The sequence below is a fragment of the Schistocerca serialis genome, chromosome 9 (genome assembly GCF_023864345.2).
Source record: "Schistocerca serialis cubense isolate TAMUIC-IGC-003099 chromosome 9, iqSchSeri2.2, whole genome shotgun sequence".
NCBI lineage: Eukaryota > Metazoa > Arthropoda > Insecta > Orthoptera > Acrididae > Schistocerca > Schistocerca serialis.
Genome location: NC_064646.1, coordinates 44,709,285 through 44,736,152, shown reverse-complemented (window position 1 = coordinate 44,736,152; position 26,868 = coordinate 44,709,285). Strand labels below are relative to the sequence as shown.

At 40.8% G+C, this 26,868-nt stretch overlaps 1 protein-coding gene across 1 annotated transcript in view; it reads right to left on the bottom strand.

Annotated features, from left to right (window-relative positions):
• LOC126419191 (histone-lysine N-methyltransferase PR-Set7) overlaps positions 1-26,868 on the bottom strand; it is a 45,723-nt gene that overhangs the window by 1,141 nt on the left and 17,714 nt on the right. Inside the window, exons 4-5 of the mRNA XM_050086326.1 lie at positions 17,373-17,634; positions 2,056-2,246 (exon numbers count right to left, since the gene is read on the bottom strand). Coding sequence (XP_049942283.1) covers positions 2,056-2,246; positions 17,373-17,634 — 453 coding nt within the window. The remainder of the gene's footprint in view (positions 1-2,055; positions 2,247-17,372; positions 17,635-26,868) is intronic.

Sequence of the window (26,868 nt, the reverse complement as noted above, 5' to 3'; positions counted from 1 at the left end):
CCGAATCCAGCTACCTTCTCCTTGGTCTGCCCCAACTCCTCCTACCCTCTACTGCAGAACCCATGAGTCTCTTGGGTAACCTTGCTTCTCCCATGCGTGTAACATGACCCCACCATCTAAGCCTGTTCGCCCTGACTGCTACATCTATAGAGTTCATTCCCAGTTTTTCTTTGATTTCCTCATTGTGGACACCCTCCTGCCATTGTTCCCATCTACTAGTACCTGCAATCATCCTAGCTACTTTCATATCCGTAACCTCAACCTTGTTGATAAGGTAACCTGAATCCACCCAGCTTTCGCTCCCATACAACAAAGCTGGTCGAAAGATTGAACAGTGCACAGATAACTTGGTCTTGGTACTGACTTCCTTCTTGCAGAAGAGAGTAGATCGTAGCTGAGCGCTCACTGCATTAGCTTTGCTACACCTCACTTCCAGTTCTTTCACTATGTTGCCATCCTGTGAGAATATGCATCCTAAGTACTTGAAACCATCCATCTCTTTCCCACTGACATTACTTTCATTTTGGAGATGCTAATCTTCATACCATAGTCCTTACATTTCTGATCTAGCTCTGAAATGTTACTTTGCAAACTTTCAATCGAATCTGCCATCACAGCTAAGTCATCCGCATATGCAAGACTGCTTATTTTGTGTTCACATATCTTTATCTCACCCAGCCAGTCTATTGTTTTCAACATATGATCCATAAATAATATGAACAACAGTGGAGACATGTTGCAGCCTTGTCTTACCCCTGAAACTACTCTGAACCATGAACTCAATTTACCGTCAACTCTAACTGCTGTTTGACTATCCATGTAAACACCTTTAATTGCTTGCAAAAGTTTGACTCCTATTCCATAATCTCGTAGAACAGACAATAACTTCCTCCTAGGAACGCGGTCATATGCCTTTTCTAGATCTCTAAAGCATAGATACAACTCCCTGTTCCACTCATAACACTTCTCGACTATTTGCCGTAAGCTAAAGATCTGGTCCTGACAACCTCTAAGAGGCCTAAACCCACACTGATTTTCATCCAATTGGTCCTCAACTAATACTCGCACTTTCCTTTCAACAATACCTGAGATTTTACCCACAACGTTGATTAAAGAGATACCTCTGTAGTTGTTACAATCTTTTCTGTTTCCATGTTTAAAGATTGGTGTGACTACTGCTTTTGTCCAGTCTGATGGAACCTGTCCCGACTCCCAGGGCATTTCAATTATCCTGTGTAGCCATTTAAGACCTGACATTCCACTGTATTAGATGAGTTCCGACTTAATTTCATCCACCCCAGCTGCTTTATTGCAATGCAAGCTATTGACCATTTTCTGCACTTCCTCAAATGTGATCCTATTTCCATCGTCATTCCTATCCCATTGTACCTCGAAATCTGAAACATTACTGATCGTATTTTCACCTACATTGAGCAACTCTTCAAAATATTCCCTCCATCTGCCCAAGGAATCCACAGGATTCACCAGCAGTTTTCCTGACCTGTCCAAAATACTTGCCATTTCCTTCTTACCTCCCTTTCCAGCAGCTTGACCCATAGTCTCCAACCTGTTTCCAAAGTCATCCCAAGATTTCTTCTTGGATGCTGCAATTATCTGTTTGGCTTTGTTTCTTTCTTCAACATAACTTTCTCTGTCTACCTGAGTTCTAGTATGTAGCCATTTTTGATACGCCTTCTTTTTCCTTTTGCAGGCTGCCTTGACTGTGTCATTCCACCAAGCTGTTTGCTTCATCCTACTTTTACACACTACTGTTCCAAGACATTCTTTAGCCACTTCTGGTACTGTGTCCCTGAGGCTACATGACTGTGTAAAAAATTTACTGTATTTTCAAACTGCATATTTTATGTCTAGATACAAAGCAGTAAAGTAAGGAAAAGAATTTTTACTTGTATTTTTAAACATAATGAACAGTGACAAAAGGCCACACTAAATTTGCAAAAAAGTATGTGTTCTACGAGTAGAAAAATAATGCTAAACAAATACCAATGTTCCATCCAACATGCCAAAACTTTCAGTTTTTTTTTGGTTACTTACCAGTACTGAGTGTTCTTGTGCTTGAAGTAATACATATAACAGCCAGTATTCTGATCCTGTGCATAGAGTGCTTCCCGGACTTTTGCTTCAGTCATACTGATGAGTTCTCCAGCATATTCAACTACAAACTCACCCTTGTGGAAATCTCTTGTCGTAACAATACCACGCCCCTTTCCCTCAAAGTTGTGAACCTTAAATCAAAAAATACAAATAATTATTGCATGATGTAGTAACTCATTTAAAATCCTTTATACAAAACAAAAACATTATGCTGATTCCAAAACAAAACCATTACAGAAACACATTTTATCAACTTAGGACAAAGTCTGTAAAAGGGACTAAACAGTAGTGTGACTAAGTAAATTCTATTAGCTGAGGCTAAATGTACTATGAATACATGAAGGATATGTAGCTAACAGTGACACATACCATAAAAATATTCTGATACAAGTGTCAATGTCAATAATCTATACATACAGACACAGACTAAGTGTCAGTGATGGCCTGGAGCTGTCCTATACTTACACAACATAGTTAAAGCCGGCAGAGGGCACTGGTGCTGAAGTACCGTATTTACTCGAATCTAAGCCGCACTTTTTTTCCGGTTTTTGCAATCCAAAAAACCGCCTGCGACTTAGAATCGAGTGCAAAGTGAGCGGAAGTTCTGAAAAATGTTGGTAGGTGCCGCCACAACTAACTCCTGCCGTCGAATATATGTACCACTACACAGGCATGCTTTGCAGGCACAAAGATAAACACTGGCGCCAAAACCTCTGCGTCAGTAAATAAATTTAAAAAAAAGGTGGAAGACGAGCTTTTTTCTCCGCTCCGAGTTTCGACCGCTGCGTTTTCATACATTATCCAACGAAGTAAATACAAATTCCGTATTGTTCATCATCGAATGTGACAGCATTTCAATGTACTACGAAAATCCGACCGGCAAGATTGTTCGGGACGTTTGTCAGTATGGCCAATTCTACGTTCTGAATTTTTTCCTACCTGTGAGAAGAGATGGTTGCTAACAGGAACTTTTATGAATTGTGAATCACATGCAGTATTCTCTCCACCATAAGAAAAATATGAATATAAACATGTTGCCATGCATTCTTTCGTGTTTGCTGCTATCTCATTTAAATCCTGTCTGCCTAAATAAACTACGAAACTAGAGTGAGACAACAGCAAATGCGGAAGAATATACATATCGTGTCATGTTTATATTCGTATTATTCTTATGCCTAATAGTGATGCAGTCAGAAATGAAGCACGGCAATTGACTAGATTTTTAAACTAAGATGACTCTAATTTCTGTGCAGAATGAAATGTACTAAAGAGGCGATGGCAAAGATTTTCAAATGGAGAAAAATTTTCGCTTAACTCTCGTTTTCTATCATATGCAGTCTATTATTTGGTTCTTGTTGATCATTATCAAAGAAAGCAGCAATGTAAGTAACAACTAATAGCAGTCTTTTGCCATTGTTTTGTTAATGAGACGATTCCTTTCTTTTTTTTTAATTGTTAGTGGCGGTAGCGTGCACAAAAGCAAGACAGGCCGTAAACACTCGTTATCAGAATGCGACAATCAATGTATGACACAGTACAGTAATGCATTTTCGGCTTAGAGTGACGTAAACATCTGTAACAAAGAGAACGGCACTTACCAGATCAAAGAAAAATAAGCAATCGATTCAAACCAGACGAAGCACGTGAAAAAGGAAAGGTACCCATATAAATACGGATGGAGCACCTGACGCATAGCAATGGCTACCTGATTAAAGCTTAACTGCTAAGCTTACGACTCGAACCAAACTACTGTAGCTGTATTGTCATTCATTCGACCTAAATTGTCTCTCATACTACAATGGACCAACTTTGTTTTGATTTGGAGGTGCGGCCTAAAACTTTTCTCTTCCCTTGAATTTCGAGTCTCAAATTTCAGGTGCGGCTTAGATTCGGGAAATTTTTTTTTCTTGATTTCAAGTCTCATTTTTCAGGTGCGGCTTAGATTCGAGTGCGGCTTAGATTCGAGTAAATACGGTACACCATGATCACCACTGTAAATTCAGCAGTTTAAAATAAAATATTCCCAGTCATTTTAATTAATGACTACATATGGAAGAGCGAGTGTCTGACAGTAAAACAAAATTAAATACAGTGGTGGAAATAAAATCTATACACAACTGGCAACAAGGGTTGCTGCTCGGCGAACAGAGTGGTGATAGCTTGAATACCAATTCCTATTTATTCAGAAGCATGCTAGTTCAAACAGCGTCGCACACAGCAGTGCTCGTCGGTCACTGTGTGCGTCGGCCACGAGTGGCATGGGGACTGGGCCTCCTTCCACAAGCACCGCCACAGGAGAACAAAAACGCCCTAAAGAGACGTCACGTGGTGGTGCCAGTTGAGATTCTACTCTGGAAACACACTAATGACTATCAAAGCTTTTAACAAAATATTTATTGATTCTTTAAACAATGGAAAATCCACAATGGATGCGGCTAAACGTCTTCGCTTATTGGTTTATTAACTATATTACACAATAGGCTAGGTTTTATTTATTTATTAGCTTTATTACAGTGAAAGGTTTGCTATTTACTTTAACTGTTATACAATGTTGTGTTATTTACTTCATTAGGGCAGGAGGTTTCTGTTATTTCCCATTACTGTTTTATTACTGATGAACCACTGTTGGAATCGACCAAATCATACAAATACCTGGGTATGACACCTCGTAAGGACATGAAATTGAATGATCACATAGGCTCAGTTGTGGGTAAAACAAGTGGTAGATTTCAGTTTATTGGTAGAATACTGGGGAAGTGTGATCAGTCTACAAAGCAGATTGCTTACAACCACTCGTGTGACTGGTTCTAGAATAAGTGTGTGTGGGCACGTACCAGGTAGAACTAACAGAGGCTATTGAATGTATACAGAGAAGGGCAGTGTGAATGGTCACAGGTTTGTTTAATCCATGGAAGCATGTCAGAGAGATACTGCAGGAACTTAACAGGAAGACCCTAGAAGATAGGTGTAAACCATCCCGAGAAAATCAAAAAACAAAATTTCAAGGACCGGCTTTAAATGATTACTCTACAAATATACTACAACCCCCTATGTATTGCTCACATAGGGATAAGATTAAGATAATTACTGCATGCACGGATGCATTCAAACAATCATTCTTCCCATGCTCGATATGTGAATAGAACAGTAAGAAACCCTAATAACTGGTACAATGTGTACCCTCTGCCATGTACCTTGCCGTGGCTTGCAGAGTATAAATATAGATATACATTTGGACTTAAATTGTGGATTTTATTTCAAGTTATTTATTTCATTTTCTCATTTCACCACATGAAATCATTCTAATTAATGACTATGAATACTTTATTTTGAACTACTGAATGAGTGATCATGATCACTCATATACATCAAGATCAGTGCACTGTACTGGCGATAGTTATCTTGTGTAAGAACAGGGCACACCCAGGCCATCACCAGTACCTATCTGTATAGATTTTTGACATTGAAAATTGCACAAAAAATATTTTTATGGTATGTGTGTCATGTATATTTTTATATATTCCTACATTTTTTGTTTGTTCGTATATCTAACCTCAGCCAATTGAGCTTATTTGGCCACACTACTGTTTTCCTATCTGTAAGGCATCTGATGATGGTGAGGCGTAGCACCCTACATTGTGCCTACTGAGATCGCACGTAACAACAGTGAACAGGCGTGCAGTATGAGTCATGTGCAGGATAGGTGGTGTCAGGTGCACGAGAGTATGTAGTTTCTATGTGATCTGGTAGAGGTCACTGGCTGGTGGACACTGTTTGAGCTGCAGTCACAATACTGTTATATTTATTTTCAGTTCTGTTTGCTTAATTTTCTAATTGTTTATTAATTACTATTATAATTGTGCTTGGTTATGAGAGTGAATGGTGGTGTGAATGTGAAATAATGTTTTATGTAAAGTTTTTATGCTACACGTTGAAATAACTGGTCTCTTGAGGAATGTTCAAGAATGGTGTGTGTGTGTGTGTGTTAGTCATTTGTACTGGGGAATTTGTAATAAACTAGTTTGTCAGTTGTTTATGGTACTGGTGAAATGAGATCATGATTTTGGTAAAGTAGCTTTGTTAAGAAAATGTGTGAAAACTTCAATTTTCTGGGTAGCATCATACCACACAATGGAAGTTCTAAACTAGAAGTCTTAAACAGAATAACAAATGGATCTAGCTTCTTCCACCAAGTACGGAATCTAATCTGGGGCAAGGAGGTCCCTCTAACAGCCAAACAGACCATGTATAAAACTTATCTCCTGCCAATCATGATGTATGTCTAGATGTATGTCTAGAGGCCTGTGTCATAAATAAGAGAGAAGAGAGTCAAATACAAGCATGTGAAATGAAGTTCCTTAGGTCAGCTCTACAAAAAACTAGGGAGAGACAGAGTCAGGAATGATTATGTAAGGAGGGAGCTGCAGGTGACATTGACTACAGAGGAGAGGAGGAGTGCTTTGAGATTCAAGTGGTTCAATCATGTGAAGCGAATGCACCCGATTCGAACTCCACACCCGTATTTGGAGATGGAGGTACCAAGAGAAGACTAATTGGGCAGCCTAGAAAGATGACGATGATGATGATGACATTTGGTATGTGGGGCGCTCAACTGCACGGTTATCAGCGCCCGTACAAATTCCCAACCTTTGCTCAGTCAAATCTCGCCACTCTCATGAATGATGATGAAATATGAGGACAACACAAACACACAGTCATCTCGAGGCAGGTGAAAACCCCTGACCCCACCGGGAATCGAACCCGGGACCCCATGCTCGGGAAGCGAGAAGGTGACCGCGAGACCACGAGCTGCAGACGGTCTAGAAAGAGATTGACAGACCAGGTTAAGGAAGATCTCAAGAGGAGAGGAGTAACACAGGATGTAGTGGAGAGGGAAAAGCTATACCAGGACAGAAACCAATGGAGGCATATCGTTCACCAAGTTCCTACCCGACTCGCTGGAAGGACATCCTGATGATGATGATGATGAGTTTTGTTAAGAGGGAGTTAATTTTATATTTGTGGGTTCTCAAAATTTATGTCAATTTACTGTTCTGATTCAATGACAAATTTTGATTGATTAGTACATATGCTTGGGTTTGAATGGTTTCATGTTGGTTTCTGACTGGCTGTGATGTTTCTCTGCCAATCAGAAATTAGCATATTCAGATGTATTTTGGGAACTAGAAACTTCTTTTATGTAGAGAGATGCATAGAGTCAGGGCCTGGACTGACCTATTGATGCGTACACTGATAAAAATTATTAATATTGTAATATTTTGGTACCAAAATGTTTTAAAGTGACAAAGTGTGGAAGAGAGTTAAATTTAACGCACTGTGTGAAATTCGGAGTTTTTGGTGATATTTTAAAGAACTAAATTCTGTGTGTCATCTTGCTTTCTCACAAATGCGAACATTTTGTTACTCGAGACTGATCATAGCAACATCTGAGTGAGCTATTCTAACAGAAACATATAGCAACATCTGAGTGATCTATTCTAACAGAAACAATCAGTTTGTAAACTTTCTGTGAAAATTGACTAATGACTACTATAAACAGGCTTGAGTTATGAATGATGTGTGTTTGTGGACTCTTCAGACTTTGTAGTAACTCATGTATGCAAGCTTACCGTAATAAGTTTGGAAATTTACACACATAAATACTTTCACTTAACTATTATTAACCATACCATAAAAAACAAATTTTAGTGTGGTTACGAGGTGTACAGCTGTTTTTCCTATAGCTTTTTCTGGCTGAGGATGGCATTTCAGTAACGTCAAGGAGTCATGCGTGCGAGAAGATATTCACCTTAAGGTGAGTGGAGCTTCATACACAGCAGAATCACTCCAAACCGCCAAAATGGCAGTAACCGAAACAATTAATTTTGAATTTTGTAACATGTGTTCAAGACACACATCTGCAGATAAGTAAAATGCAACATTAAATTTTCAGTCTGTAGTGGAGTGCACACTGATAAAAATTTCTTGGCAGATTACAACTGTGTGCCAGCAACTTTGCTACCACCTGAGCTACATGAGCTTGACTCACAGCCTGCCCTCATGGGTTTACTTCCACCACTACCTCATCTCCTACCTTCCAAATTTCACAGAAGTTCTCCAGCCTAACTTGGAGGTGGATAACTTGGCTGTGAAAGACAAATGTCCTGGGCTTGAGCCCCCAGTTGGGACAAAGTTTCAATCTGCCAGGAAGTTTCAAAGTAAAATGTGTTTTATGTGCATACTGGCCACTGGATTCTGATGTAGTGAAGTGCTCCCTGATCACATGTCATCATCTTAATCTGATATTGAGATACTGTGTTACTATGACATTCAAGAAATTTACCTTCGATGTGACTGCTGTGTAAGAGTTCTGTCCCAAAATTAAAGCTTTGTACAGCTCCACATAACTCCTTAGGAAAAGAGCAACATGATCCAGTTACAATGAAAAATATTTTAAGTAACTCCTACTGTGCAAATATACTGGTTGCATAAATAATTTAGAAAGGCATCTTATTTAGTTTATTAAGAAGGGAAAAGTAGACCAGACTATCTTGTTTGAAACACCACACATACATAGGTCCCAACAGTGAGACTTTGACAGCCTTACATGGCACATTATTTACCATTTTAGCATTTCTGAAGCTTGTTATTTAGTTTGGCTGCATATTAAGCATTGTTACACGACAGCCAGAAAAAGAGATCCGAGGTGTACTGCTTTGGCCAGAACACTACCACAGCACGCGTTCTGATGTATGATGTGAGGGCCACGGGGGCGCCAAGCCCGCACGAGACGGGAGTGATTCTGTGCACGTGATGTCACAGAGACCAATGCAGTTAGGACATAGGGTACCAGCATTCTACACGTTTGTGTACCTGGAGTGTAGGCCGCAAAGCTTACAGAAGAGCACAATAAGTCAAGGTGGAGAGCTCAGTGTGACATTCTTTTGATATGCAGACTGAGTGTGGAACTTTTGTATTTAATTAGTCTCTAAGTGAAAAAGAGAAAATGTGACAACTTTTCACATTAACTTTAGTAACACTTGTAATAACTAAATCACAGAAAAGACAGAACTACCACCTGAAAGCACTCATCGAGATGCATACAGTGAGCTACTTAGACATTTATTTAATTATTTAACTACCCGACTACAGATGCCTGAATCAAATATTAATATAGTCAGCATAATCAATTACACCTGACAGCTACACCAATAGCATCGCAGCATGTGGTGGATAACATACACACACATCATAAACACATTTAGGTCATAAGTTTTCTAGGTTTAATTTCAAAGTTTTAATTAATTAATTAATTAATAATTTTTATAGCTTTTTGCATAATTTAAATTATGAGAGACATGAATTTATATAGCACCAGTGGAAAGAGCAGGTTATTTCCTACAAGACTGATGTGCCACTTGTGTGTTTCCTGCACATGTTAAAGGTAAATTTAAAACAAAAATCAAATACTGTTCTCATTATATGAATTTTGCAGTCACTATAATTAAGATTTTGGGTGGACAAATTAACCAAATGTTTACTGTAATACATCATTTCAATCTGTGTTTCTGCACACATCTGGTACTTCTAATTTCAGTATAGCATGCGAGAATCAAAAGTTGTATTTTGAACTAGTGAAATTTTCTACTAGCTGTACAATATAAATTCACAGAAACTTTCCCAGACCACAGCTGTCCACACTTATAGAAGGTCACTGCCCTCTTCGGTTTTAGCAGCCATTCGGAGGTGCAGGGGCAGAACCTGCATGTCTCTGAGCAGTGATTCTTCTTTGTGCTTAAAAAATTTCACGACATTAGACTGATGAATGTAGAATAATTTTGCAGTGGGTCAGATGGACTTGATTTTTTGTGATAAGGACCAGTGTGGACTCTGAATTATTCATGTGTCAGTTGGGACTCCAATTTGGGCAAGACAGATCAAACTCTGAAAATTAATCGCCTATGGACACTTGCAATTGTAATAATTTAGCAGTTTATTACATTTCACTAATTTTATAGAAAGTTCCCCACAACTGTTTAGGTGTGGGGGATGGACTAGAGGGGGGCGGGGAAGGGAGTGTCAAGTCACATTTAGCTTCATTTAGCAATGAAAATCAGGTTTTCCACTTGTCTGCTATTTAATATGTGGAAGTATTGCATAAAAAATGAATATTTTTGAACTTTAAGCTCAGTGTTGCAAAACATCATTTACTACCCAACCTAGTAGACGTTTTTACCCGAATGTGTGCATTAGTGGTAGTTAATTTAAATTTATAGAGAAAGTGAGCAGGGTGACCACAAATCTTATGATGTAGGGATGAATCAAAAACATTATTCTCTGGTCACATTGATACCATAGTAAAATTGAGTTTTATTTATTACCGTGCCACCACCATTGACAGAAAAATCTGTCCAAAAATTGGTAAGTTAAAAAATGTTTTTATTGTAGTTTTCTGAAACTATAATACCCAAGTGAATCACCCAAGTTCTTCTTCTGCTTTTCTATGCTTAATGTGCTGTGCTTATTCTTCTCACTGACTGTCTCTGTGAACTGAAACCTTGATGCTGAAAACATATGACTAAACTGTCTCTATAATCCACAAAATATGGAATATAGCTTCTTCATGGAATATTATACACTGACGTGCCAAAGAAACTGGTATACACATGCGTATTCAAATACAGAGATATGTAAACAGGCAGAATACGGCACTACGCTCAGCAATGCCTATATAAGACAACAAGTGTCTGGCGCAGTTGTGAGATTGGTTACTGCTACTACAATGGCAGGGTACCATATTTAAGTGAGTCTGATCGTGATGTTACATTCGGGGCACGAGCAATGAGACACAGCATCTCCGAGGTAGTGATGAAGTGGAGATTTTCCCATACGACCATTTCACAAGTATACCAGGAATATGTTAAAACATCAAATCTCTGACATCGCTGCAGCCGGAAAAAGATCCTGCAAGAACGGGACCAATGATGACTGAAGAGAATCATTCAACATGACAGAAGTGCAACACTTCCGCAAATTGCTGCAGATTTCAATGCTGGGCGGTCAGCAAGTGTCAGCGTGCGAACTGTTCAACGAAACATCATCGACATGGGCTTTCAGAGCCAAATGCCCACTCGTGTACCTTTGATGACTGCACGACCACAAAGCTTTACGCCTTGCCTAGGCCCGTCAACACCGACATTGGACTGTTGATGCCTGAAAGCATGTTGCGTGGTAGGACAAGTCTCATTTCAAATTATATCGAGTGGATGGGCATGTAGACTACCTCATGAATCCATGGACCCTACAAGTCATCAGGGGGCTGTCCAAGCTGGTGGAGGCTCTGTAATGGTGCGAGGTGTGTGCAGTTGGAGTGATATGGGACCCCTGATATGTCCAGATGTTACTGACAGGTGACACGTACATAAGCATCCTGTCTTATCAGCTGCATCCATTCATGTCCATCATGCATTCCGATGGACTTGGGCAATTCTGGCAGGATAATGCGACACCCCACACATCCAGAATTGCTAGAGAGTGGCTCCACGAACACTCTTCTGAGTTTAAACAGGCCGCCAAATTTCCCAGACACAAACATTACTGAGCGTACCGGGGATGCCTTGCAACGTGATGTTCAGAAGAGGTCTCGGCCACCTCATACTCTTACGGATTTATGGACAGCCCTGGAGAATTCATGGTGTCAATTCCCTCCAGCACTACTTCAGACATTAGTCAAGTCCATGTCAAGTGTTGTTGTGGCACTTCTGCGTGTTGCGGGGGCCTTACACGATATTAGGCAGGTGTACCAGTTTCTTTGGCTCTTCAGTGTATTAACTGAGTAAGACAACAGGAAACACTTCTTTTAATACATTTCTGTTGATAACCACTAACACCTGTTACATTAATTGAACAGTTTTCCACCTCACGGAATAGAGGCAGAATGAAACTTACTCCGTCCTCATGATGTCATCCTTCTTACTGCCACAAGCTTCAGCATTCTCTGGATTTCCTTCTGCTGTCCTTCCTCAATCTGAGCTTGCATTTCATATCTATGGACCTCACCACTAGTAGACAACCTGAACAGTAATCTGCCTTCCTTTCTCTGATTAAGCAGTAGGACGATACCACTATCTACGATATGAGAGTGGATGTTGCTCAGAAGTTTCTTAGCAACCGAGAATGGTGTGCACATATCAAGTGAGTGTAGACTTTGCCCTATGCAGAGAGAGAGAGAGAGAGAGAGAGAGAGAGAGAGAGAGAGAGAGAGAGAGAGAGAGAGAGAGAGAGAGACGATTTTGTAGCACTACCAATTTCTTCTCTGCCTTTGCCCCACATCACACACTCGAGCTGTGGGAATTGCCAACACTAGGGAAGTGCCATGAAGGGGCAGTGTATCTGCTCATGACTCTCTTAAAATATTTATATACATGTTAAGTTACCTGTCATAATTTAAGACAAAAATAATACTGTGGGCACAGAGAACAAGATTTTATTAATCAAGCGCAGAAACGGTACAAGGAACAGTAGAACACATCTGGGGATGAGCGCCTGCTACACTGTCCTTACGTAGGGAACTGCTCAGGCAGATGACACAACAGTTACTGTGCCACATACACGAGTCGCGCGTACCTCTGGTGGGCAGCTTGCACAGATGACGACAGTGGAACGTTCGGATGTAGTTTGCTGGCAGCCACACCTGTTGCGCGTACCAGCCCTCCCCTTCACAGAAAGGGCACTCTTCTGACGAAGGCATCACGACGACCATCGACACGTCAGTGGTGCCCGCAGTAGGCACTGCAGGTGCCGAAGGCAAGGCAGAAGAAGATTATGGGCCAGAACTGGTGACTACAGGCAGAAGTCGTGCAGCATCCATTTCCCACTTAATACCAGAGGAAGAACAGGTGGCGAGGGTGCAGGAAGTGTCTCAACATTCGGAAACACGACATAGTGCAACTGTGGCAACAGCGAAAGTGTCAGCGACTCGGGTGGGGCGCCAGTGATGCTGGCATTAAGGGACCTGACAGCGCCGGTCCTGCTGGTGACCGAAGCACAGACGGTGGCAGGGCCACGCGGGAAGGGCCCGCAGCAGGCGTCGGGGCACCGTGCCCCTGAGGAGAGGCAGGAGGTAGAGACAACTGTGAGGAGGGGGACTCTGCCCAACAGCAGGGACACCCTGCACACCTGGGAAGGCACTGTGGGAGGGGGCAGAGGCAGTCTCAGTGGTCAACCTGTGCCACGAATGTGCAGCCAATCGTGACGGCACACAACCAGTCCGTCACTGGAGTGCACTGTACAGAGGCGGCAGCTGCTGCAGCTGTATCGTGGACGGAATCCATTTCATTTGGTGGCTAAACCCCACAACCGGACCATAGAACATGGAGAGAACCACGATGAAGGCCACACCGACAGATGTCAGTGGTGTGGCACGAGCAGGCAGAGGAGGGCGCGGGGTTGGTGACTGTGGAGCATCTCAGCAGGACTCCAATACCCCATCGGTGTAAATCTGTATGAATTAGATAATCGTGTCGAGGCACCGTCAGTGGAAAAGTCTGAGACATACTTCTTCATTTGAACTTCAAATATGTGACAAAATGTTCTGCCTCAGCATTAGACTGGGGGTGGAATGGAGGAGCGATTGTATGGCGGATACTCGGTACAGCAGACCCACCAAAGTCCCAGAGCTAAAGCACATGTGGCCCGAGGGCGGTTGGGAACAGAACACTTTGTGACAGCCCACCTGTACCTAAATGGATGACAACCTCCAACACAGGCTGGTGGTGACCCACGGCAAAACAGTTACATAAAAAGGATCATAAGCCCTGCTCAGAGTCCGATTGTGCCAACCGTGCTGAACAAGGTGTAAAACCCGCTGTGATCTGGGAGCCCGTGATAGAAAATCCTTCTACTGCATGTTGCGCCTCAACATCTAAGTGAATACAAACAAGTTCATCCTGACCAACAGTACGGTGCTGCTCCATTGGAAACTGGCATGCTGCGTGGTAGTCCAAAAATGTACTGCACAGTTGAAGTGAGAATGAAATGGCCCAATGGCGGAGACAATGTGCCACCTTATTGGGCAATGAAGCAGGATTATACAACGAAACCAAAGGCTTGTGGACCGTAATGAGGTAGAATTTAGACTCTCACCAGAGTACACGAATCTTTATGCGGGCATACGATGGTCGTAAGTGCTTCCTTTTCAACTCAGAAGTATTGCTGCTGAGCAGAGTTAAGCTATCACACACCAGGAACCATCCCTCATAGCAAAGTGCGAGAATGGCCCCGAGGTCGTACTGAGAGATATCCATAGCCGAGACCGAGTGGTGGCCAGGATGGAAGGTAGCCAAACAAGGAGTAGAATGTAATTTAGATTTCAAAAGTGTGAACTCATGCTTGCAGATTGGTGTCCACTGAAAAGTAATGTCCTTCTGAAATATTTTGTTAAGAGGACGGGTCAACATGGCCGCATCTGAAGTGAATTTATGATAGTAGGCGATTTTCCTTAAAATCACTCTTGAGTTCTTTGACATTTGTAGAGCAAGACACAGCCTTGACAGCTGTGACACAATGATGCAAAGGCTTCACACCATCCTGAGAAGCCTCAAACCCCAAATACACAACTGATGACTGAAAAAAGTGGGACTCGATCATGTTTTATTTCAACTCAGCTGTATGTAATACCATGAACAATGAGCTTCAGTTGCTTAAGTGTCCATCCACTGGTGTACCCACCATGACAATGTCACTGCTATAGCTGATGCACCATGGAATAGGTATTGTCAACAGCCGAAAAATCACAGGGGTGCTTGCCACATCAAACACAAGGCACCAATATTGGTAGTGGCCAAGGGCAAGTTAATCACAACGAGCCATTTCAAATCCTCATCCCATGCAACCTATAAATAAGCTTTAGATAAATCAGTTTCAGAAAATGGTTGACCCCAGGCGAGTTTGGTCAATAACTCATCCTGAAGGTGCAAAGGGTTGGTACTGACGATACATTGAGCATTAATGGACAATTTAAAGTTGCCGCAGAGATGAAGCTGACCAATCTGTTTTTTAAAAATGACGAGGGGGATTTCACGTGATCACACATGGCGGATTTGCTGTATGTTTCAGAGTAATGTGGACTGTAAAATTAGTGGTACACACTAAGCCATTCGAGCAGAGTGTCGAGAGCTCTGAACATAGAGAATACAACTGCCAGTAGGGAACCTGATCAGAAATGAGGTGCACTGCATCCGCAACAGAAAAACCAGAAGCACTGAAAGCATCCAGACCAAACAAATTATCATTGTCAGCATCATCCAGTAGCAAAAAAAAAAAGTCAAGGAACATATGACCGTTTTATACACAGTGAGAGCCATAAATTGCCCCAAAATTGGAATACGTTGCTTGTTATAACTCTCCAACTGTCGAGTAACAGCAGACAATGCCGGAGACGCCACGTCCACATAAGTTTGAGAGTTCAGAAATGTCACAGCTGCACTCGTAACCACTTGCAGTCAGAGCTCTTTGTCCCTCACTCGCATGTCAATAAAACAGTTTGTTAGTAGGCATTAGCACCAGTGGAGATACACAATTGAAGTCCTGTCCATATCTGCAAGGGAAGGCTCAGAACACCACACAGATGCTGTATGTCTTTTTTTATAAAGTTGCTACAGGTCGCTCAGCACTTAGGGCGCGTGGCCCTGTCATATTGCACAATATGTTACGGGGAAGAATGGAGTGCCAAGTGGTGGCATAATAATTTTTATTGTTGTTGTTGTTGTTGTTGTTTGGAATGTAGCTGTCCAGTGTGGGGCAGAGGCTCCAAGTCACCCTCCACCCCAAAACTAACTAACACTCAACGACCAGGAACAGGAGCTGCCACAGTGTCGTCACACCGTGCATCAATCTAATCACCAGTAACACAGGAAACCTCAAAAGATTGGGTGATATTTAACACTTCAGCCATAGACTGGTTTCACACAGCAGTGTGCATCGATATATCTGCTTGTTGGGAGCCAACAAAATTATGGGTTCATGAAAAACAGAACCAGCATAAGAATCACAACGGGCATCGGTAACAAACTGACATTTGTGAGTGTGGAGTTCGGCGACCTAAGCCAGATAAGACTGTTGGAGCCATTTATAATGACGACAGAACTCGACATGCACCGCAATGACACATGTGCATTTATGGTAGTAATTAGGCAACAACTAACACATTTTGTTGAACGAAAGGGACATGGGTTCTTGGGCGAAATAGCTTGCGTGCCACCTTGTAAATCTGAGGGTATATCCAAGAAATAGCTGTTAGTGTCAGTGACACTAAAAGCAAGAAAGAGTTGCCGAACCTGCTTCTCCTAAGCTTCCCAGTCTTCGGCCGCATCATCGTGAGGAAGGGAAGGGCGATGGGAAGGCCGACAGTGCGGCAGCCCACATAGTTCATGTGGCTGACATGTTCGTAATTGCCTGCTGTTGCTCAAAGAGATTTGAGCACTGCCTGCATGGACACAAGAACTGACAGACAAACCAAAGAGACTTAGCACATGGAAGTGAACACCGCACTCACTGCCAATTGTGTCGAAGTGTAAGATGCAAGTAATAGCGTGGCCACGAAGAACGAGAGTTTATTAATCCAGATACGAGTACACACAAGCATAGAAACAGTTCAATGAATAGTAGGACACATCTGAGGGTGAACATCTGCCATGCTATCCTTATGTATGGAAAGAGCTCCAGTAGACGGCACACTGGTTGCCATGCCATGTGCACGAGTCACGGATGCCTCCAGGCAGCCACATTTGCAGTGCTTATTTGAGTAACATACAGGATTATAGCATTCTCTCTCTCTCCCCCCCCCCCCCCCCCCCAATTTCTTCACATAATATTTGTTTCTTTTCTATATGTCCCCCATAATGAACACTAGAAAGACTAAAGGAGTTGGTATCATACATACATTACCACGAAAATCTATGCTATATGTTCTGTGTGCGATCTAAATTTCACATGACAGAACTGGCAAAATGACATTATTGGCTGATATGTCAAGTTGTACTATACCTCTTAATATTGAATATTGGCATAGTACCGGTCTTTTTACATCCATACTGATCCAACAACTTAGTACGGAAACCAAAGCACAGTGCAACTTTACTTTTGTTAATTCTCGAGTCACTAATTTTTCCTGACTGATCATTTAAATCAACAATTGAAGAACAGCTTCAAACATTAGCTCTCTTAATGCAAGCTGCTACAATATTACATGAACCTACCTCGAGCCCTTCTTCTTTCTCTGAAAGTATAGCTTCTTCTATAGTCTTCTGCCATTCCTCCAGCACAATTTTCTTAGTTTTTCGTTCACTGCGCCGCACTGGAAAGTACTCAGTAAGTTTGTGGTTTTGAGTAGAATCAGGAAACAGTGCAGTCACTTTTTTCCCTTTGACAGATGGTGGGCAGAACGTGGGTCTGACTCTGCTGCTAGCTGGGGCTAATGCTGCCGGTGCCTGCTGGTTGGCTATCTGGCTGGGATTTAACCTGTTAGTGGTGGGAAAAAAAGACCATTAGTACTAACAGCTGTGAACATATTGAATTTTTACAATTTGAAACAGCAAAAATTTAGCTGACTTTCCTAAAATAACAGAATTTCGTCACTCTGCATTTTGACAACTGATACGATAAGCTACCTTATTATATAAACTTTCGCTTTCTTAGGAATGTAGATTCATAGACTGAAAACACATTTGTTTAGTAAAGACAGCTAACTATCAACAGAATAAAGTGTCTCACGCTATTCCACTACTTCATTTTATTATGCCTCCATGGATTGTACTCTAGGATGTGTTGGAGCTGAGTGTGCAGTTTCCTTCTGTAAGGCAAGTCATTTCATTCACATATGCAATAATTAGCACAGTACCCATCATAAGTCCTTCAGTTCATCACCATAATGAAGTCATTCGAAACTGGTTTACAAGAAGTCTGTTCAGACTGCATCATAAAACCATCACACTGATTTGAGAAAGTGCACAATACAGTGCATTTATCCACAATATCAGGAGTACTACAACAACTTGATATCCAAGAGAGCTTGTATTTGCAAGGAAGTGGAGAGGTATTACCACAACTGAAGCTGGGAGGTTGGAGAGTGGGTCGGTGGAAGTGTCTGGATAGCTTCGTCGGTAAGATCACTGCCCGAAAAAGGTATGCTTTTGAGCAAGGATTCAAAACTAATTAGAGATGGTTTACAGCCATGACTAGTCCAAAGATTTTCATGACACTGTCCCAAACTGCAAATCTTGTGCGTGCCCACAATTTCTATTTTGACCCGTGTTTTGCCCCTGCTTACCCTGGCCTCTTCATTTGGTGCCTCACGCAGTGTTCACCAGTGAAAGTAACTCCCTCCCCTTTTCTAACCAGTGTAAAGATTTCCTGTAAAGTTTAATTGTTCATAGAAGCCTAGACAATTTCTATACTCGGGGTATTAAAGAGGAACTTTATCGACGAAATTACTCTAATTCTTAAGTGGGGAAAAGGTTTTCACATATTAAAGTGATATATAAGTTTTCAGATGAGTAATCAAAAATATAATGATTTATTGCAAAATATCTGAATTTACAAGGTCATATTCCTTGTGCTCTGCTAATTAAACAAATGTACATTTTCTTTTCTTGTTAATGTGGAGCCACTGAGCTCTTGCATCATGTTGCCCACTTCCCATGGCATCACCCAAGTTGTTACATAATAGGAGACTCTTATCTAAAACACTTTCTGGTGTAGATTCTGTAATCAATTTCTTCGTGCAGAAGTGTGTTGGGCAATGTCGTAACATCTCTACACATATAGACTCCTCACTGTTTCACAGATGGAGGACAAGAAATATCTTCCTTTTCAGTTTCACTGACAAATTCATTGTGCACATTATTACAATTAATGAGGACAAAACTAAAATGGTAGCAACTGGAAATCTGAGGTTATCAATGTGCCATCCTCATACTTATTTGAATTTCACTTATTAATATCTAAAATTCTAGGCAGGACTGCAAAAAATAAGCATTGGTGCAACTAAAACCTAACTCATCCTGACATATGTTCTGGTGAACGATTATGGCGATTTCTTTCCTATTATCTCAGTTGACCACATAAGTACAACATAAATCTTGAGTGCTTTGTATTTCCGATTAAATTCAATTTGTCAAAAATCTCTAGGATGAGAGATAGACAAATCACAATTACTCATGTTCCACTTACACGGTACAAATTGTGTAATAAACTTTGCTCCAAAACAGGTGTAATTATGTGATTTTGTTATACTCATGCACTTTGAGGGTAGAAAATACTGTTACAGATTTCATAATACATGTAACCTATGTACCCCAGGTGGAAATTTTATACTTGCAATAAACATAACATTTTGAAATCTAATGTGAGGATATTCCCAGTCTAGTCACATTCTGCATTTAACAATTTGTCAATGCCTGCAAGAACGAAATATCAGAAATTGATCTCTTCTTAAATCATATTTAAGTAAGAATTAATTTCATTTGCTAAAGTTAAATAAAAAATGCGGAAGCTCAAATGAAAATGAACACCAACTGGTAATATGGTTTAAAACCTCGAAATGATCTTGTACAGTATTAAAGAAAGTAATCTGTGACTGTTCAAAGACATCAAATCCCCCCCCCTCCAATTTGTTATTTCTGATTAAGGATATCGTGAACAGAATCTTCTCATATTTACTCATTCATGATATTTCCTAGTACGGGGAATTCCATATCGAATCAACATAGTGATTTTACTCACCATTTCAGATTTTGATGAACCTTGGCACAAAGTAGGTCTACATATAAATTAAGAAAGATACCCAATTTTATTAAAATCTGTTGACCCATTTTGAAACTGCGGCAATGTAAATTTGACAAAAATCACAAAAGAAAACAACACTAAACCGCCATAATTTCAAGTTACTGCAGCAACTCTCCTAATTAAACTAAAATGGTGGGAGAGGTGTCATTTTGCCAACTTTTTCCATGGGCTGTCCTATGATGTACCACACAGTACGGGTTTGAGATGGTTTTCATAAATTTAAATGAAATTTTAGATTTTTAATTTATCAAAAAGCGCATCTTCAAAAATTTTCAAAAATTATATATAATGCTTCACATCACTGTCAACTAATTCTCTAAGTATGAAAGTGGGCATGTCATGGGTTCACACGTTCACAAAATTTCAAAAAGACACGTTTCACTAAAAAATGACCTTTTTGTAAAATTTCTAGATTTAAGCAAAAAGGTACATAATTTCATTCTTAACACATCTACACACACACATTCAAATTTAATGTTACAACACATCCCACATGTGACTAGCAAAACCTGACAAACGGTTGATATTTTAAGAATGAACTTCTTGTTAAATGCTTCTTCTGTTTTTACAGTTTTGTCCCCAGGAATCTGATATATTCTTCCTGTTGGTGTTATTGGGTTTACCACACAAAGAATATCATTTATAGATAACCACAGAATATCTGGTTTTACAGGGTATGCAGAAGACACTGACAGGCCTGTTGGGTGAAGGAAAGCAACTTTAATTTTATCAAGATCTTTGTCTTGTGTTAAAATATAACCTAACCACCATTTCATGCTATAAACAGGAACATATCCATGAATGTCTTTCAAAGCTAATCTTTCTGGAGATTTTGTAACTGTTTCAACAGTTGATTCTGTTTGGTCTTAAAAAGTCTTTACCAATATTTTTGATGTGCTTGACACAATAGGTACGAAAACATGTAACTTCTGTGTCCCTTCGATGGAAACAACTGACTAAAGCACTCCTCCAGAAATCTCTCAATGTGTAATTCTCGGAGAAGTCACACATAACAACACATTCACCCTCATTCAAGTTTTCCTTGATTTCATTTAGAAAACAGCCTTGCTGCTTTGTGAGAAAATCATGGAGTACTAGTGTACTCAGTTTTTCAGAAAATAATTCAATGTACTCTGATGAGGTCTTCTGCATTATTTGTAATTTGCATCTGTCCACTGAATCCCACTGTCAAAAAGTGATATTTTCAACCACATTATCATCAAATGCACTTTGCAGTGTTCTTTTTATTGGGCCACTTCCTGGCCAAGAACTACAGTTTCTCATGATGCAGTGGAATGATGCTCGGTTGTTGAGCACTTTTGCCAAACAGTGTTTATAAGATGGCAATTCTCCACTGTTTTAAGATACCAAGTTTAGCATTTTCCAGCATTACTTTGAAGTTTTGATGTAGCGTGCAAAAAGCTACTGTGTACCACAACAACCAGCTTAAATGCAGTGTTTCGAGCACAGTTCTGTAAATTTAGAAAACACTATCTTCATTGCTGGAAAATTTGTCATAGGACCGTTGCTATTCACAATATACATAAATGACCTTGTGGATGACATCGGAAGTTCACTGAGGCTTTTTGCAGATGATGCTGTGGTGTATCGAGAGGTTGTAACAATGGAAAATTGTACTGAAATGCAGGAGGATCTGCAGCGAATTGACGCATAGTGCAGGGAATTGCAATTGAATCTCAATGTAGACAAGTGTAATGCGCTGCGAATACATAGAAAGATAGATCCCTTATCATTTAGCTACAAAATAGCAGGTCAGCAACTGGAAGCAGTTAATTCCACAAATTATCTGGGAGCACGCATTAGGAGTGATTTAAAATGGAATGATCATATAATGTTGATCGTCGGTAAAGCAGATGCCAGACTGAGATTCATTGGAAGAATCCTAAGGAAATGCAATCCGAAAACAAAGGAAGTAGGTTACAGTACGCTTGTTCGCCCATTGCTTGAATACTGCTCAGCAGTGTGGGATCCGTACCAGATAGGGTTGATAGAAGAGATAGAGAAGATCCAACAGAGAGCAGCGCGCTTCGTTACAGGATCATTTGGTAATCGCGAAAGCGTTACGGAGATGATAGATAAACTCTAGTGGAAGACTCTGCAGGAGAGACGCTCAGTAGCTCGGTACGGGCTTTTGTTAAAGTTTCGAGAACATACCTTCACCGAGGAGTCAAGCAGTATATTGCTCCCTCCTACGTATATCTCGCGAAGATACCATGAGGATAAAATCAGAGAGATTAGAGCCCACACAGAAGCATACCGACAATCCTTCTTTCCACGAACAATACGAGACTGGAATAGAAGGGAGAACAGATTGAGGTACTCAGGGTACCCTCCGCCAGACACCGTCAGGTGGCTTGCGGAGTATGGACGTAGATTTAGAAACTCTTATATGCTTCTTTTAAACTGCACAAAATAAGTCTTTTACGTATTACTGTTCTACCTCCATCTTCCTCCTTCACAGTTACACAGTCTTTCGTTCCTGACATTACTCTGTTTATTTCACCAACTTCATAAAAATAAGTGTGTACTGTTTGCACAACTTTTTGTGACAAATTCTTTCCCGGTTTTTGATCAGGAGTTTCTAATATACCTCTTTCCTTCAAAAGCCTTTTGGCCTGATGTCCCATGTAGTTGGGAACACTGAATTCACACACTATCTTTTCTAATACTCCAAGATTCAGGCAAACAGGTTAGTACAATTACTTTCTTTTTCCTACTACTTGAACAAAAACTAGCTTTCTGGTTACCTATTACAGATTGTTACAATGACTCATTCATTTTCTGAGGAATCCTCTACTTCAGCAAATAATTTTTTTTAAGTGCTTACTCAGTGGTTTTTAACTTATTGGGGGAATACTCTTCCATCTGAAGTTTTGTATTATGTACAGGGGAATCTCCTAATTCCTGAAGAGATGTATTTAGTGTTCCCAGAAGAGCTGAAGGTGGAGGAACGTAGCTTGTTTCATCATCATCCGAAGATTTTCTACAATCTTTTTTTAAAAATATTTTTCAATGAACGAATCCGCTTCCTACAATTATTTCAAATTTTTGATATCTCTAGGATATTAGGAAACATCACACACCCATTGAGGCACATTTCTTAGTCCGTTTTATGTTTTTGACTGAATGATTCTGTTTTTAAAAGGATTGCAAAAGTGTAGTTCCCAATATCTTTCTTCTTGAGCCATTGTATAATACTTTTTATTAAAAATGAAATTCCTCCAGCTGTACTTACAATTTTATATCTACTTCGCAACTAGTTTCGATGCTGCATCAACGCCATCTTCAGGCCTGCACACTTTGATGAAATCATTTGTGTGCAGCTCAGTCTAGGAGTCTGTCATCCATGTGGAGCACGTGTTGGTCTCACCGCGGAAACTAATAGCGAAGTAAATATAAAATCTTAATTACAGCTGCAGGAATTTCGTTTTTAATAAAAATTATACCAGTTGTGACCCAGGTTCATCCAGTTTAAATACGGATGTACGAAGATTGTATAATACCATCTGAAATTAAAATTTATAAATGTTTCTATACAGAACACTAAAAATACATACTGAAATGATAAGAAATGACGTAGAAAATAATTCTGTTCACTAACCAATGTCTTACAAAATATTAACTAACCTGTATCAGCACATTAATCAGCAAAAACATTCACATCAACCTGCCACTAATTTGGCAGAAATACTTATAGGTTTAAAGCAACTGAATCATAACAGTTCCAGACTCACAGTTAAAATGGCTTGACCTTGAACTGATGAAGCAGGGTCTGGACAGCTATAATAATAGCTTCTTGGAATCAACAATTGGAATTTCTATCCCAGTTTGTTCTTTTTTACATATAGTAATCAAATCTTAATAATTACAGTTACTGATTACAATTGTGATACAAAATTTAGTTTTAGTACTTCTGATGAAATAATCACTCATCACAGTCACTAGTAACATCATAAATATATTACAGTGAACGTGAATATAATAGAGGGAAACATTCCACGCAGGAAAAATATATCTAAAAACAAAGATGATGTGACTTACCATACCATATGATTGTGTTTGTTTGAGTGTCTATCGACCTGCCAGCGCTTTCGTATGGTAAGTCACATCATCTTTGTTTTTAGATATATTTTTCCTGCGTGGAATGTTTCCCTCTATTATATTCATATCATTAATTTGAACCCAACAATTACGTTCGTTATTGTCATTGTTGCATTTCGAAATCTTTTCAGTTGTCTTATTTTCTCTTTCTGTTTTTGCCAGTAGGTTCACTTTGTATTCACCTTCTCCTTTTTACCGTAATCTACTATACAATTTTATCTCGCTTATATATACTCAATAATACGTCACCCACTTCCAAACCATAACCAAAAAAATTTTTTTTCCGCTTTCAACACTACCGCTGCTATAAAATCCACCGTTTCTAGTTCACAAACAGTTCCTTTCACCCATTAAACAACCATTTCGGCTAGTTTTAATAACTTTCGCTTTATTTCCATTTCCGTTTTTCCCACATCATTGATCATTTTTAGCTGCTTCCCACAGGTTTTAACGTCATTATTTCTTCGTCAGACAATTGTTAGCCTCATTCTCATAATCTGCCACCAAAAAACCACTCCTTTTAATACATTTACACGTAGTTTTTTCGAAATTTTCCAGAATTTCTCCACCCTTTAACGTGTTTTGGCGGCAACACAACCACCTAACCTTTATGCACATCGTTGTCTACCAACCCAAGTTCACCACAGGATCAACACAGGCCAGGTTTAACCAACACTTTTTCGCCTTTTTTTCACACCAGATCTCCAGTTGCTTCCTAGTTTACCTTTATCTCTCCCCATATATTTTTATTTTCATTTTCATTTCAGCCTCATGTTACACTTTCCACCTTCTAATACCATGTCAACCGCACAACACCCCCACAATAACCCCATTACGTTTTATTTACATTCCCTCCGCAAACATGCCTTCGCCCTAGCCAGATTACACTCCCATATTTTATTTTCTCAGGCTTGTCTGACATTTGGCATTACCCTCAAAGGCCTCACACTTAAAGTTCCCATCTCTGGCTGCAACCCTTCTTTCCATCAGTCCCTATACCACTTCCAAATTCAACAATCCATTGCCCTCACCCACCTAATCCTTCACCTACACATCAACTCAGCCAATGAACACACTCGTCAACTCCTATCCTTAATAAAAGTCCTCAATCTTTCCTCCCCACATCCACACCGGCTGTTCAGAGCATCCTACTACAGGCCAACCACAAATTAGAACAGCATGCCACCCTCCACCTCAAAAAACTATCCAATCTCCTGGTTTCCCACCTCCGGAAAGGCAACTCACTCACCCTTCACAACCTTTCCAGCAAACCTCAACCTCCTCTCATTGCACACAAACCCAGTCTCTCCCATCTACTCAATCTCCCACTTCCAGCTCCACTGCCTCCAAAACCTCAAAATTCCAATCAACACAATCTGGAACCACAACACCCCAATTCAGTAGTTAACCTTTCCTCCAAACCTCTCTCCCAATCCGAAACCTCTGTCCTATCCAAAGGCCTCACCTTCAGCCCCACTCCCAGATTCAACCAAACAGCCCTCGTCAAAGATTTACTGTCCTACACTCGTACTCTCTGCTGGAAGTATCACTTTGCCACGAATAAAAATAATCCTAATCCTACTCCTAATGATCCAACTCCCCAAGACACTATCCAAATTGAACCCTGCCTGGAACAGTTCCGTCCTCCGTCACAGCGGGACCCATCTCCTCTTCCTCAAACTCACCCTCTCCAAACCTTCCAGGAATTTCTGACTTCCAGCCTTGCTTCTCAATCCTTCTTAAAAAACCTTAATCCTACTCCCAACATCACCACTGCTGAAGCCCAAGCTATCCGTGATCTGAAGGCTGACCGATCCATCGTCATTCTTCCGGCGGACAAGGGTTCCACGACCGTGTTACTTGATCGTCGGGAGTATGTGGCTGAGGGACTGCGTCAGCTTTCAGACAACACCACATACAAAGGTTGGCAAGGAAATCCCATTCCTGATGTCCAGGCGGAGCTTCAAGGAATCCTCAGAACCTTAGGCCCACTACAAAACCTTTCACCTGACTCCATCAAGCTCCTGACCCCACCGACACCCTGCACCCCTACCATCTACCTAAAATTCACAAACCCAATCATCCCGGCCGCCCCATTGTAGCTGGTTACCAAGCCCCCACAGAATGTATCTCTGCATACGTAGATCAACACCTTCAACCCATTACATGCGGTCTCCCATCCTTCATCAAAGACACCAACCACTTTCTCGAACACCTGGAATCCTTACCCAATCTGTTACCCCCGGAAACCATCCTTGTAACCATTGATGCCACTTCCTTATACACAAATATTCCGCACGTCCAGGACCTCGCTGCGATGGAGCACTTCCTTTCATGCCGATCACCTGCCACCCTACCTAAAATCTCTTTCCTCACTACCTTAGCCAGCTTCATCCTGACCCACAACTTCTTCACTTTTGAAGGCCAGACATACCAACAATTAAAGGGAACAGCCATGGGTACCAGGATGCCCCCCTTGTACCCCAACCTATTCATGGGTCGCTTAGAGGAAGCCTTCTTGGTTACCCAGGCCTGCCAACCCAAAGTTTGGTACAGATTTATTGATGACATCTTCATGATCCGGACTCACAGTGAAGAAGAACTCCAGAACTTCCTCTCCAACCTCAACTCCTTTGGTTCCATCAGATTCACTTGGTCCTACTCCAAATCCCATGCCACTTTCCTTGACGTTGACCTCCATCTGTCCAATGGCCAGCTTCACACGTCCGTCCACATCAAACCCACCAACAAGCACCAGTACCTCCATTACGACAGCTGCCACCCATT